The 15,902-nt window shown below is 39.3% G+C and overlaps 1 protein-coding gene across 1 annotated transcript in view; it reads right to left on the bottom strand.

The window, feature by feature from the left end:
- Nucleotides 1-15,902, bottom strand: part of LOC134750570 (G protein-coupled receptor kinase 2) — a 99,692-nt gene that overhangs the window by 69,087 nt on the left and 14,703 nt on the right. The window contains exon 2 of the mRNA XM_063685778.1: nt 10,360-10,455. Within this exon, the coding sequence (XP_063541848.1) occupies nt 10,360-10,455 (96 nt within the window). The remainder of the gene's footprint in view (nt 1-10,359; nt 10,456-15,902) is intronic.

The raw sequence follows: 15,902 nt of genomic DNA, 5'->3' as shown, positions 1-15,902 counted from the left end.
AATAGCATCAAATCCATGCATGGCAGATCAAATCCATAATAGTTTTAGAACAAAAAATTAAAATCAGACTGGCTCTGCAGTACCATCGCCCACACTGTTAACTGTACATCGGTGGACCTTACGCCTTTTGTACAGTCGAGTTCATAAATATGTATACATTTTTCACCTTACTGCAATGGATTAAGGTGAAGATATGTACACATATTTATGAACTCGACTGTAATAAGGTTCACCTATGTACAGCTACGACTGTTGCTGTTTGTAGTGAGTGTAGTGACTACTTAGTGAAAAGCCGTTGGTGAATAAAAGAGCAGCGCTCCGACTCCGCGACACTCACGAAACTAAAGAAAAACCTGCGTCTCCCTCGCACTACGAGCTCGGAATTTATTAGAATTTGTAATCGGAAATCTGCCACGGGACACCCAGTACATTGTAACACCAGATAAATCATGCAAATCCTGCCCGTTACTGACACACTCAACTGGTCTCGAGACGCACCAAAGTAGACCCTATGTCAATGCAATAAGGATCTCGAATACGGTCATAAGTGTCATAACTGTATGGGCATGCAGCGGGAAGTTACAGTACTCGTAGTGCGCTTGGGACCGAAACGCCATGCATACATTTAATAAAAACCTTAGTCGGGCTCGGAGTGATCCCTACGAAGCTGAAGGTCCAGGGTTCGAATTCCGATAAGGGCTTTATTTGTTTAAGATGCATAGGAGTAATTTTGAAAACGTTATTTCTAAAATATTGTTAATGATTTAGTGGTCGCTATGTGATTTGCAATAATCTCATACAAACAAAAAAATACAAACTAACCCAAAAGTAAAAAAATCGACCTGCATATTTTTACATACTTATAAGTCTTGTAACTAATAGATAAAACGTATAAAGAGCCATTAAACACATCTCGAAAGCAGAATTATTAATGAATTTTTTTTTACGTTCATACATTTTGTACGGGAGGATTGTTAAGCGACCTCTGAATCATGTTTAATTGCTCAAAATTTTGGTATAATTTCTATGTATCTTCGATAAGAAAGAACCTTGTGGAAAAGGAATAATCATAAATTTATTTTTTGGATCATGCTAATGCGTTTTTGTAAACTGTACACAACTGTCACAACTACATGCTAGAGGGGCTCGATGTAATGTATTTTATTTATAATACAGTTGGTGAAGCGAAGAGATTTAACGACAGTAAGATAAAGCGGCGGAATTAGACCTTAATTTGGTTTTATTGTTTCAACCTAATGAAAGGAAAGCTGATTTTAAATTGGCATCGCCAGTCACTCCGCTAATCTAAACCTTATACTGGAGCAAATACAGTTGATGTTTCAACGAGAGGAGTGAAGTGAGGAAGTGACTTGTCTGCATTATTGCAATTGCTGGGGGCGCAGGAGAGTCGATCGCTCAAGAGACAAAATCTTTGCAGTAACAAATTGTGGGAGTGCCACTGTAGTGTATAGCGTCTCGAGCGCGTACGTCATGGTGACGTCACTGACAATTAGGGTCAGTCGATGATAGACCGCGGGCAAGTCAGGTTGTATCACGTGGTGTCTGCGTAGACGAGCCGTTGGAAATACATTACATCGTATGATTTACCGTGGTAAATACGGTACATTACAGCCACCATTAGTGTCAAATTCCCAAGAACATATGACGTTTACGAACAAAGTCGGTGCATGGTTTGTTTTATTAGCTTAGAGTTTAGACGTGGTCTATGCGCGCTCGGACACAGGTCAGGTAGGAGTTAGGACCCATTGATCCCACTGGATCCTACCTGGCCCGGAGCAACCAGGAACCGGAGCCCAACAAAGCTTGACCAATTATTCCATTGAAATGCTCAGGCGGAGTTCAGATTAAATGCGGACGGATCCGCACACGGGATAATGCAGAGCATAAGACTAATATATCGCTCACACACCGGAGCGCCGTGCGGATCGGCATCAGTGACAATGAATACCGCGCGAGCTCGGTGGCTACGGGAACAAGCCTGGGGGAATATGGAATGAGTTGGCGTTATCTTAGCTCGGACCTTCTCAGGGACAATGAGTTAGCACAGTCAGTATTCGTTTCTGACCTGAGATTTATGCCGTTACATATGTAGAGAATTAGTTTTCTTCTTGGGAGCGAAATTGGGATTAAAAGTTCAAAGCTACTTCTGCGATGGATTGCATTTGTTCAATATGTTGTCAGCAGTCGGAAAAAATTAAACTTGTATAGGTACGGTTTCTCGCATCTATCTCGGATCCTTAGCAGCATGTAACGTGCCCTCGTCTCTTGACCTTGAGCCGACCCCTGCATACCTCCGCCGGGGGCAATATCACCTCGCGTGCCGGCCCCGGCGGCGACGCCCCAAAATGCCAGGCCAACGCCACGCCACGGCCTCTAACTTACGTACATCTACGGAATTCCGACCTTATACCCGGACCCGGACCTACGGCAATTACGGTTGACTATGTCGATCTGTGTAAGATTGTCCCCAAATATTTATTTATTTAATACGAAATTTCAACCTAGTCTTTGTTATCGCCAATAAGTAGAAACTGAAAAATACATGTTATTTGTAAGCGACAGCAGAAGCAGACTGCTGAGTGATGACAGGTGAGTTTTATATCTAAAACTACTAGCTCTAATTTATTTTCATTTCTCATGCTCTGAAAGAGGGTCATTGTTGTTCTAAAACGTGTGCAGAAAATGGTACGTGTCTGCACTAGAGCATTTTAAATACGTTCGAAGTACGATATTTTATAATTTTTTACGACAAGCAATTGAAATTTGAGTTTAAATGGATTTGTTATACAATTTCCATTCTGATATTTGACTCTCCATTCCATAAATAACGATACTTTTGCCTAAATTGTTAATTGAAAGTACAGTTCAAAAAATAGTTTAAAAATGTATACTTAGTCATGTTTAAAAAAACACATTTATTTTACTTTCCTCGTGAAAGGCATCATTTCAGCCTCGGACTATTGGCTAAAATACCTCAGCAGCAACGAGTGCCTTTCATCCCTTGGTTATTGTATTACAATTTTAGCAACGAAAACTAGTACCTAATGTCAGACATAGATATGTGTTACTTGAATGTTCATACCAAATTCCATGTATGTTATGTCAGAAAGTCGTTTTAAAATGAGAGTGTAACATCGATTGTATGGCTGCGGCTTTAGACGCTCATGAGCACGTAAACAAAACGAATAAAACGATCGTGAAACTATTTCAAAACAATTAAGCCAGAGCTCTTTAGCTGAGAATTTTGGCAGAGGGGAAATGATATAAATGGTTTTTGCTGTCGTATTTCCTCGGAGGGGCGCGCGGCGACGGCGACGCCGACCCTGACGCAGATACTTCGTCAACTATGCACATGTTCTCAGAAATCTCAGAGTAGTGCGTTTAATACGATAAAAGCTCCAGGGAATCTCGAAAGAAGTAGAGCCTACTTCGTGTTTGTGAAATGTATTATGTAGGTATAACGGAGACGTCTGCTACTGATGTTAAGTTTTTTTAATGACCGCCTAGACCTAAATTTAGTCGATTACAAATCTCTGGGACAATGATGGATCTTAACAAAAATTATGTACCAACGTTTTTTAATTCCAAAAAATGTGAAATCATGTCATAATAAACCGGCTTTACGTTTCCATTCTCACTTCAAATGCTTTATAATTACGACAATGTCCTAAAAACATTCCCATTTGCTTCTACGACTTGTAAAATGAAATTCCTCGCACATTTGCTAATCTTTTACATGAACATAAACGACCTTATATCGAGGGAATAAGGTTGCGTGGCGTTTGGCAAACAGTAGTACATTCAGGACATTAATTAGCCCGTTATACATATTGTGGTGTTAACGTGATAGCTAATAGTTAGCATCATATAAGATAAAAGTTATATTATTCTCGCACTGTGTAAAATGGCGATTAAACTAAAACTAAATAGATATCTCGCCTCTCTAGACTCGACTAAAATAAAATTCTAAGATAATAGTAATCCTAAACATTCTAGTCTCAAAGCTCATCAAACCACGCCATAAAGATAACAGAACACCATCTGCATTAGGGCTCCCGGTATCCGTGTTACACGCCGAAACGAATACCCGTGTTCTTAAGCCCGGCGGTACTAAGAACCCGGTTTACACGGAACCGCCGGGATTCGAAAACGTTTCGAAGGAACGTTCCCAAGAAACGTATCTCAGACACGTATCTCCGTTTACACGGGTACTTAAGACCGTTCCCAACGGGTCCGAATACTCCGAACCAGTTTGAGCCATTGTACAATGGTAACAAGGTCCACTTTCCACTATTATTATGTTGACTTCAGATGAATTCGTTTGTCGTAAGATTTTTAAAATGAAACTTTTATTCTATCGCCTCAATTTATTAATTTAACATTAAAACCGCGATTTTAATACCGTAATTCGAATTTATTTCCCAAATTTTTTAGTTAAATGCCTACAATCCGAGAAAAGTTTCACTTGCATCGTGGTTTCATAAACCGTATGGATAAAACATAGGTACTGAGCCATCTTCCTATGTTTAATAGTAGGTATACATAATTTTTATTTTAAACTATTTATATCATTTAATAAAACCGATTGCATAATTACATAAATTTGATATCGATCATAGTTTTTTTTATAATTACATAATGGTATAGTATTTTTTCGATAATAATAGGTGTGCAGACTAAATACAATATTAATTAAAAATAACAGTTTAATTATTTCGTGGTTATTTTTATCTCGGGTGTATTACTGCTTTGCGAAAACAACAAACCTGCCAAAGGTGCAAAAAAAGTTAGGTACACAAAAGCGGGATTATCGAGTAATCATGCTCAAATGAAAAGCAGAATTTTACCCAAGAACCATAAAAACCCATACTACCTTGGATAACTTGCGATAATATTGCTAATTACATTAAGATAGATCTTTAAATTGGTAATCATTCATAATTCACTTTGGTCACTTTCTCACTAGCGTTCAGGTAATAAACTTAAATGGTCCATCCATCCATTGTTTTCCAATATCCTTTTGTTTGTCATCGTCGAAAACATGTAGGTTCCCAAACTATTATCACAAGTGTCACCGCCAATTATAAGCTTTATGTCGTTGTAATAAGGTCAAAACATCTGCACAAGAAAATGTTTTCCATTGTTTTGTAGCTGCACCGCTCTAAAAAGCGTTTTACTATGGTAAGAGGTACCTAGAGCAAAAACAATTAGAATTTATTGAGAAGGTGCAATTTTATCAAGTTGATTTAAAGTGTTTATTAATAACTAGCGACCCGCCCCGGCTTCGCATGGAGAGTCAAGCATAATAAAATACATTCTGTAACAAGTATTCACATCGGAAGCCTAATAATACTAAGACTTCACTGTCCATCTGTCTGTCACCACTCACTAGGCTGTATCTCATGAACCGTGATAGTTAGACAGTTGAAATTTTTACAGATGTATTTCTGCTGCCGCCATAACAATTAAAATTTAAAATTAAATTTTGTACGGAACCTTCGGTGGGCGAGTCCGACTCGCACTTGTCCGGTTTTTTTAGAAGTTAATAATGAGTTAATTATTCTTAAAATATAGACAGACAGCCATCGAGCACTTTTTTGTAGACTTTTTTTCCACCATACATTGTGTCGTTATATCTCAAATAGATTGGGCAGCGTGATTTTTCCTAACTTCATTAGCAAACATCGTCATTTATTTCTACCAATTTAAACAAAACCTTAACAAAATATACACATAAACATTCCCAAAGAAAAACTTCATTCATAGGTGAGGTCTGGTTATCGCGAACATACAGACAGACATACGGACGCGGCGGGGGACTTTGTTTTATAAGGTGTACCTACACTACATTATATGACAAGAAATACAATTTCATATCATGTTCTCAAATTAAACTAAAAATAAAGAAGCAAGTTAAAAATGTATTTTTTTTATAAATACTTACTTAATGCCAATTTCGAACATTAGTTTGACTTCCTGCCTACACAGCCTACATACTGAACTCGATGGTTCTAATTTTTTTTTAAATAGTTACTAGCAGGTTTTTTTTATTTTATTGCTAACCCACAACGTAAAAAAAGTAGCAATTTAAAGTGCTATATAAAATACTACTTTGATAAGAAGCGTGAATACTCGTAATACCTATTGCAAGCAAAAACTACCTGCTCAAGAAAGGGTTTACCGAATACCGAGGGCCGTTTATTGAATTTCGACTCTATGACCCACGGAATAAGGTTAAATATGAAAGAAACTCGTCATGAATCTTTTGTCTATTCATTTGTAGCTGGCGTTCGTTCCTTCGCTACTATCGTCAAGGACGTGTCCGGAGCCACGGATAAATAAGATACGTATCTTCGAATACCCGTTTATCCGTGTACACGGGTCTTAACTACACGGTTCTTAATTAAACGTGCGGAACGGGCCAGAAAACCGTTTACGTATTATTCGGAAACGGGTATTCGAAACGTGTAAACGAAACACGGATTCGACCGCGAGCCCTAATCTGCATACGTCATACATGACATGAACCCTCAGTAGTCAGGGACACTGACTACATTACGCCGTTACACGAAGTCAAGGCACTGTTAATAGCTTCTGTATGTCGTCACACAACATCACAACTTTGCGTCACGCGCATCATCTTAAAACACGCAACTTCTGTATTTGAATAAATGATGTCTGCTTCGTATGGGGCGCAAAATTTGTTCTTATGTTAATAATTTAATATGACACCCTCTTTTTAGGTGTTTTGTTATCCAAGTTTTTTCTATTAGCTATATAGAATTTTCAATTATGTAACAAACAAAAAATGTTAAAACAATAGGCACTTAGAGACAAACGATTATCAATATTGTATTACATTTGACAGATGTTTATGATAAACGCCATTACACGTCACAAAAAGAAGCAATCCTTTTTTTGGATTTTTCTTGACATTAAATGGAATTGTTCAAGTCCCATATCACTTCCTTGCGGTACTCCTGCGCGATGTGCGCCTACATGACCTTAAATATGTAAAATGTAAATAATGAAGTATGCTCACGCGCAGCGTGGGGTTATTAGGATGCAGACATGCTCTGCTGATGACGTTAGAGGCGTCGCATGGTGAATTTTTTGCCGCGATACTTATGACAGCCATTCTCAAAGTGTGCTCCGCGGAGCCCTAGGGCTCCACAAAGCCTCTGTGGGGGTTCCGCGAATACTTATAAGAAAAATATTAAAAACCGGCTCTTCTATATATATTTTTTTTATTTTGGGGAACCGTCAAATAGGTCAAATATTTCGCTTTTCAAAAGTTTCCGTCACCAAAAAAGTTTGAGAACCGCCGACCTATGCTATTTCACGTTATGGGAACTCGCTACTGCACAGTTGGTTATAAATGTGTCATTGGCCATTGGGCTTGCCCAATTAAAAAATTTTTTTTTTACTATTTTTAGTCAAAAATTTCATCGTTTATACAAGCTCTTATCGTTGTTGTTCTTACCTTTCAACAGACATAGTAATACTCAGCGAGACAATTCTACAAAACGCAAAAAAAAATTATTAGGTTGCGTTGTTTTATTACACTCACTTATTACCACAGAGTTCCTATGGCCACCTCCTGTGTCCACAAATCAGCTCGGTGGTACCTTGATATTGCATTGTCACCCAACTTACATACCTATATGTACCTATATCATGTACATATGTGAAGTTTCAAATCAATCGAATAATGGGAAGTAGGTCTAATTTAGTTTGCAAGATTTGACCGGAACGCATACATACAAAGATTGCAAGTTAAATAAAACCTTGTGATACGAGTATGTTCACCGACGAGTGCTAAGCTACGGTCCTATTAAGTATTTAACCCTTCAGCTGCTAACGAACGACAATACTTAGATGTCATCCCCTCGCAAACCGTTTCTCGGCATTTGCCAACCCTAGCGCCGTCGCAATAAACTCAGAGCTGCCGATAAGGAAAATTAAAAAGTCGCTGTCAATTCAATTACGCCGAACCTTTTAGTGCCGGAAAATGTTCCACGATAATGTATGGGAAACTCTTTGTTGGAGATAAACAACTTTTTACGCCATTTTTACGGCGACATTTTTATTGTGCCACGTAAAAGTAAAAGCTTTGAACTTTGAGCTCGTTAAAATAAAGACACTCGGGAAGAGCCGTCGCATATTGCATTGGCTTTTTGCAGCGAATGCAGCATTATAATATGTTTTATTTTAAGAACGGGCTTGCATTCAAGCTTTGTAAAAGGCTGTGCATAAAATCCGAATAACTGGCATAATAACGTTTGATTACTTAGCTTTAACTTCAACAGTATACATATAAAATATAATACGTAGCATCTCGTCCGCGACAAAATATACTTTTTTGTGGAATGCTCCAAGACTCCCAAGACGTGGGGACAGCTCATTGTCAAATTAAATTTGAGTTGAACCAAAATGTTAACAGATACCGATACCGGATAGATACCGGCCACCGGGCCGCTTTCTGAATATTCCGGATGAAAGATGCGCCTGTGTCCGTTGGCTCGTTGGGTGACGACATATTCGGAACTTTCGGAAGATTGCGGGTCACTTCTGGATTCTGGATGAGATTAGCTCAGGGCTGGGACAGGTGGCGTATTTCCAAAGAGGACTATTCTGAGCAGTGAGCGATAAAAGGCTAAAATGATATTGTTATTCAAATAAATAAATGAATGATGATGATGGTCAGAGCATAAGTATTGTAGGTTAGGTATAGGGGCCAGCCGATGGACTAGGGGGGAGCAAGTCGATATCGCCGAAGGCATAGCATAAGGTTAGGTATACTTTGTAGAGAAATGTAACTTTTAATCTGCAGTCCTCTGGCGACGCCCATGTGTAGGGCAGCCCTGCATGTGTATGCGGGGGCAATAAGTAGTGATTTCCTGAGCGCACGCACTTCGGAAGGCTAATCCTACTAATGCCCTTAATGCGATGGCGCGATGCGTGATTTAAGTTTTAACTACCGCTGCGGATGTACCATGACCATGAATCATTGATGTTCGTAATCTTTTCTCCGCCACGTAGAGACGTGACAACTTTTCCATATTCGCCATTTGGCCAGTTGGCAGTCCTCAACTGTGCGTTTCTCCACAGCAACTTCCTGCCTCGCACAGTGAAACTGTGGAATGAACTGTCGCCCGCGGTATTTCCGGGCCGATACGACCTTCAAACCTCAAAGGCCGGCAACGCACTTGTAGTTCCTCTGATGTTGCAGGTGCCAATGGGCGTCGATGATTGCTTACCATCGGGCAAGTCGTCTGCTCGTTTGCCTCCTTTATCATAAAAAACTCAATATTAAGAATTGGTACTAAAACCTCATGAAACTCAAAATATTGGTTAATGAACTGTTGGCTGATAACCAATTGATTGATCCTTGCCTCATTTGACCTTCGCGTATATCCGCAATGTTCCCTTGCGAATAAAGAACATCGCCGTATAGTGTAACTGGTGTTGGTATTAGGAACTGTGTTTTGCGTCTACATTTGAAGACCTCGAGTCGTTTTTGCGCGTCGAGTGTCGAGTCGTTTATTGAACGCCGTGTAAAAGGACTCGAGTCTTCGAATAAAGACTCCGTCAAAATTTTTGTAAGTTTTATCTAAATAAACATTAAGGAAAAAAGGCGTTAAGTACCTAACTCATGAATTTTATGTGGAGACAATACGTTTTAGAAAACTTATGTACAGTCAAGTGTAAAAATATGGGTGCCTTCATCATACTCAAAAATATGTCCCATATCTCTTATACTCTTTTGTCAGTGGATTAAGGACTATACTATGGGACATATTTTTGAGTAAGTTGTTATATGCACTGGTTCCATTAAATCTTCATGGGACCTTGTGGGACATTCATAAAAACATAGTTATTCATAAGTATAGGTGACGCGATGTGGTTAACCGTGCACGCCAGCAAGGAAAACTATGTTATTGTGTGGTTATTGTCAAGTTGTCAGCTGTCAACAATTATTGTATAACAGGTGTCAAGCGTTGCTTTTCACAATAAACAATTAAACACGACACAAGTCGGGTAAAAATGCGCCTAGCAACAGCCAGGCTATAATAGACCCAAACCAAACAACCATTGTCCATGTCAATGCTGTTGTTGTTATTACTACCATAAGGAATAAGCTATAACTAACAAAATTATGGACCATAATTATGTTGTCTCGAATAAATAAATTTTAATTTAATTTATGGATAAAGCAAAAATAGGACTTTGGCGAATTACATTAGTTTTATGCAACGCCTACCTTAACCATAAAAACCTAAACCTAACTTCGCTCAGACGACACAGAAAGGAAGAGCTTCGCTCACTTTCACTTACCTATTTTTGTTTTTATATCTAAGCATTGTGATATGTGAGGGAACTGGAGGATCTTGCGCCACTTCTTGCTCTTGCCCTTGTTGCTATCGGAGCCACCTGCCGACAAACAAACATCGCGTTAAACACTTCAACATATTTATTTATTTATTACTCAAATAAGGACAAAGCATTACAGTAAAAACCAAGGCACTGTGTAACTACAAAATAAGAATACAAGGAAAAAAAACCAAAGACAAATTATATAAACATTAGATTTATGTACAACACCATTCCTGTTAAATACTTTAACGTACAACAGCGGGTCTAAGATAAAATATAAACTTTTCTCCTCGGGAAACGTCGGGATGTATTATAAATTCAATATACGCGATATAATCCGTTTTCAGTTTTATTTCATGAGTAACTATCGCGGTAACCGAAGACAATATTTTCTCATTTCTATTTACTCATTTGTAAAATCATTTTCAAGGATCGGAAAAACGCACGTCTCTCGCAGCTGCTTTTCTCCATGGATCATCCGACATCCGATATCGGAACGGATAATGTGAAAACGCTCTAAGTCACGTCCCGCTGTCTCGCTAAGCATGCTAATTCTGTGAGTGGTGACATTGCGTTTTGCTGATTCTGTGCTCGTTCTAATTAGGTTTCGGGTTCATTACGGTTTTAGCTGCAAAATACATTAGACTTGTCAGCGGAGCAGCAACATTTAGATGTAACATTGTGCTGTAGGCCGAGCACATGATTGGCGCGACAGTATCTCGCCGCGAGATAGACTACCCGTCTTTTACTAACTGTATGAATTAACGGGGGACGGGTAGTCTATGTCGCGGCGAGATACTCTCGTGTCAATCATCTGCTAGCCCGGCTGAAGTTATTGATTGTTTATTGAAGTAAAACTTCTTTAGGCGCGACTAAAGGGTAACTCAGATGTTTTTTTCTAACGGAAGTAACGCTCAGTAGTGACACACGCACAATAGGACACACGTCAAAGTGCCAACATAGCGATAAGCGTCAAAAAAGTTTTACTTCAATCGCGCGTAAAGATTACACGCACACACTTTTTTTAAATATGTAGTTTACTAAAAGCCTCTCGACGTGTAAATTTAAATGTATTAAACCTATAAAAAGCGTAGAAGTGTGTAAACTTGGTAATGGCTGTAGGTATTAAACCTAACAATGTCGGAGAACTCGGAGAGCGCTTTACTTTATGTAGCACTTGGCGTGAAACTATGGCGTGGTCCTACTCTACCATGACATGCCTGTCATTCCGGCAATATCCTTGTATTAAACGCCTTCCATCTTGCCAAGTACATCGACGTGTTTCCGCCAAACCATATTAAACCACCCTAAATCCGAAACCAAGCGATAAAAGCGAACTAAAGGCGTCTTTAGGTATACCGACAAATTTGCCTGTAGGTAGTTTAAGAGTGACAGAGATAGGTAAGTTTAGTTTCTCGGTTCGATAATCTTGTTAGTAGAAAAGACAAGAGCTAGAGCCTCGGATAAAGGTACACATTTTTGAGATCAACGAAACCCCTCTGTACTCTCCGCAAACCAAACTGACTACAGTCTCAGTGAGTGAGAAATTTTACGAACCCGTCATCAGTTTGGTTTGCACATAGTTATAGTAGTTTGGTAAGTCATCATCATCATCATCATCATCATCATCATCATCATCATCATCATCATGTCAGCCGATAGACGTCGACTGCTGGACATAGGTCTCCCCCAAGGCTCGCCACTCCGACCGATCCTGTGCCGCTCGCATCCACCGAATTCCCGCGACCTTCACCAGGTCGTCGCTCCATCTCGTTGGAGGCCTACCGGCAGTTCGTCTTCCGGTACGCGGACGCCACTCCAGAACCTTCCGGCCCCACCGGCCATCAGTGCCCCGCCCACTGCCACTTAAAGTTTGCAATTCTGCGTGATATGTCGGTGACCCTAGTTCTACTGCGGATAACATCATTTCTGACTCTATCACGCAGAGAAACCCCGAGCATAGCTCTCTCCATTGCCCTTTGCGTGACCTTGAGCCTTCTTATGAGGCCCATCGTTAGCGCCCACGTCTCAGATCCGTATGTCATCACTGGCAACACACACGGTAAGTACCTATCCTTAAAGTCCTTATTACTAGATCTGCGTCTGGCAGCTGTTCAACAGCGGAGTCCAATATGACAGGCTAGCAAAAGGTAGTAAAGTCAAATGATATAGGTATACACCTCTACCTCCAGTGTCTAAGCTTATTTTTAATTAACTGCGGAATGCTAAAAGGAAAGGGTATGATTTTAGCACTTTATTATTATTACGAGCCTATTGTGTCTCACTGCTGGGCAAAGGCCTCCCCCCTCTTCTTCCACTCCTCCCGGTTTTGAGCTACATCTGGCCAGTCGCTCAAAAAGGAGTCCAAGTTATCCCGCCATCGCCGACGAGCACTATATGTTACTTTCTATATGTTATGTTATCTTTAGCACTATATGTATTTAAGTTATGTATGTTATATATGCTATATGTATTTAAGTTTCTATCATTTATTCGGATGAAACTGACAAGTGTTTTTCGATAATATTAAGCCCCTTTGCTGAGATTTTACTCTGACCTACACCGATCAACACCAGCCAGACGCCTGTCGTTCCCAAAATTGTAAATATTTTTCCGGTGCCAGCTCTCCGTGTATATAACCGCGTTAAGGATTATTGGGTCCTTATTTGATTAGGATCAAATCAACAAGGTTTTGCAGGAAGGACGTTGGACAGTAATTCCATTGAAAACAATGATTTCTTACTACGACTATGAAACAGTGAAACGGGTAATTTGTATTTCTTTCCCCGTTTCAAAGCTGGTTACCAATTTTTTGTTACCAAACGGTACTAAAGGGTTTTTAAATAAAAAAGACAATATATGAATATACTCGTGATGATTACACAATCATTGATTACTTACATGAGATAATTATAGTCTAATTTCCTAAATTTTTGAGTAAATGCCTGCAATAAATAGCAGTATGATAGATTTTTGACACTAATGTTTGTCTGTCTGTACGTATGTGGCATCGTATTAATTAGCTCTCCAACGGATGGGACAATTTCAGTGCGGTTTTTTTGCGTGAAAGAGAGTTTTCTTGCGGTGGTTCTTAGCTGTTTTCCACAGAAATTGATTCAGGAGTTTGAAGAGTATCAGCTCTTTTCCAAAATGATGTGTAAGGCATTTTGTCATAAGATGGATTTTGTTGACATATAGCGTAGGGATTTTTTTTAAATTTAATAGTCATTGGTTACTGGTATTCCTTTTAAAACATTTTGCTTGCGTACAAAATATCTGAGGCAATTTTGATCTAGGGAGATTGCAAGAATGATGCGCATAAACCGAAAACCTACCCGTAATACTCGTAGGTATGTTTTGTCAGCTTCAGCACTCGGTCGGATAGGCTTGAAAGCGAATGTAAACAGACAGAAGTCGTCGAGTAAACACACTTGTGGCCTTTAACGCCGAGGGAATCAGGAAAATAATACGCGAATAAAGGTTTTATACGGAGTTCAAAAATATTTGACCTCTAATGGCTACACAAATAGTTTTTGAGGACCTTGTTGTTTTACACTTAGTTGCCCATTGGTAGACCTTATCTCGTTGAAATGAAGGTTACGAATGGTTTGTTAACTATGTCGACGACGGTTCACCTCTATGGCCTTTTTCATGAAAGCTTGTAAGTTGTATTGTAAAGCCGGAGTCACATTTTGTCTGGCGTGACGTGACAAATGTGAAGGCTATTCATGCGGAAATTTCATTATAACTCCTTTTATTAGAAAGAGGCTTCTTCTTGTAGTTATTACCAGTTTGCTTGATACAGGCCATACGAATATATGAAGACAAAAAGCACTTAGCATTCAGGTTCGGTTAACACCCTATACCTAAAAGCAGGCAAAAAGGGACTTGCGCCGTAAACGACCATATACGCATTTCTAGCAGCAAACTGCGTAATTCCAGCAAAATGTGGTAGTTAACTCCAGCTCAACCGTTCTGCAAATATGTGAGCGTGTTGAAAGGTCGCCAGAGGTTCAGGCACAGCAGGTCATCAGGGTATCATCAATTACACCTAATACAGGGCTCTTGCATCTTCTATTCACATACACGAGCAGCTTCAAGGAATTGTAGAGGACCGCAGCTTCCAATCCCCACGATCATGAGTGCTGGATGAACAATGAACAAACGAAATGTCGTCGCGACATATACTCGTACATACATACATACGCCATTAGCGAGGCAAATTGTTTGTGAGGATACCTCTTCTTGCAAATGCACGGAACTTCGTGCTCGCATTGAAGTCTTATCTATCCTATCAAACTTAATAAAATAATAGTCAGCCCTGTTAAAATAATTGAAGATTAACAAGGACACGTAAAGGTACTTCCTGAAATTGGCTTTTATCGTAAGCGGGTTGGGCAAGAGATTAACCCTTAAACCATTTGACATTCCTTTCTATTCATTCGATTTCGAACCGTAATTCTTATGTATAGAGATGCGTTTTTGTTGTGTTTTGTTGCTCTGGAGTGTTAAAGCCACTTCACCCCAACATATCGTCGAGTATTTATCGCATTTTCCCTATTATTTTACTACTAGGTTTGTCAACGTTTACCAGCGTCATGTTTGGTTGCAGTTTTCCTTTCTAGTTTTCTTCTATGAAATGTTTAATCAGATTTTTCCTGTTTCAGAAATGTTATACAGCTCAAAGTATTGGGCGGATTTATTAATGTATTGGGCGGATATCGGAATAAAACTTAATACGGAACCCTAAAAATGGAACGTTCTTGTAAGCGAGTCTGCTGTTACGAGACTAACTTAGGATCCTTGTATAGTCAGAGAAAGGGCCTTCAATTTAGTAGGTATTCCATAATGGACTTAGCTCAACAGACGAGTTCTGCTATTAGCTATTAGCTATGCTTGTTGTCCGGACTCCGGACCTTCTGTGAGTTTGTAAAGTTTTTCACACAAAATATCAAGTTTATTGTTTTAATGCATTATTTTCGTTTTAATTTAAAAAATGTCTGAAATGTAATGATATGGTATATTTTATAATCGCCTCAAAAAGCCCTTACATATGCCACACGCGATAAGTTTCTGAAAAAAAAATTGTTTAATATGGACGCCCCACACTGTGGAACGACGCCAAACTTTCGACGATAACTTTTATTGTCTTAATAAAAATCTATAAAATTTAGTACGGATCTTGAATCAGGACAGGATCCCTCAAAAGTTTTAATTGTTTGTTATTTAACAACGCCATAGTCGCCATACCAACTAAAAGTTTGGCGTCGTTCCACAGTTCGACCAGTTTACATACATAATTCTCAGGGGCTCACCATTATTCTGGCACTTGAGGCTAATGTTAGGCAAGCGATGAATTCAGCACAAGTATATTGTGAAGGAGGGTATTGTGATGGTAATCGCGGGTTTCGCTCAAGAATAATGCGCTCAGAAGACGACATTGTATAGGTCTCAGGGGTAAACTAGATTTGCTTTCTTTGCACAGTTTGTAAGAACGACATCGG

The sequence above is a fragment of the Cydia strobilella genome, chromosome 20, assembly GCF_947568885.1.
Source record: "Cydia strobilella chromosome 20, ilCydStro3.1, whole genome shotgun sequence".
NCBI classification, from domain to species: Eukaryota; Metazoa; Arthropoda; class Insecta; order Lepidoptera; family Tortricidae; genus Cydia; species Cydia strobilella.
The sequence above is the reverse complement of the archived record's forward strand: the minus strand, read 5'-3'. Positions and strand labels throughout refer to the sequence as shown.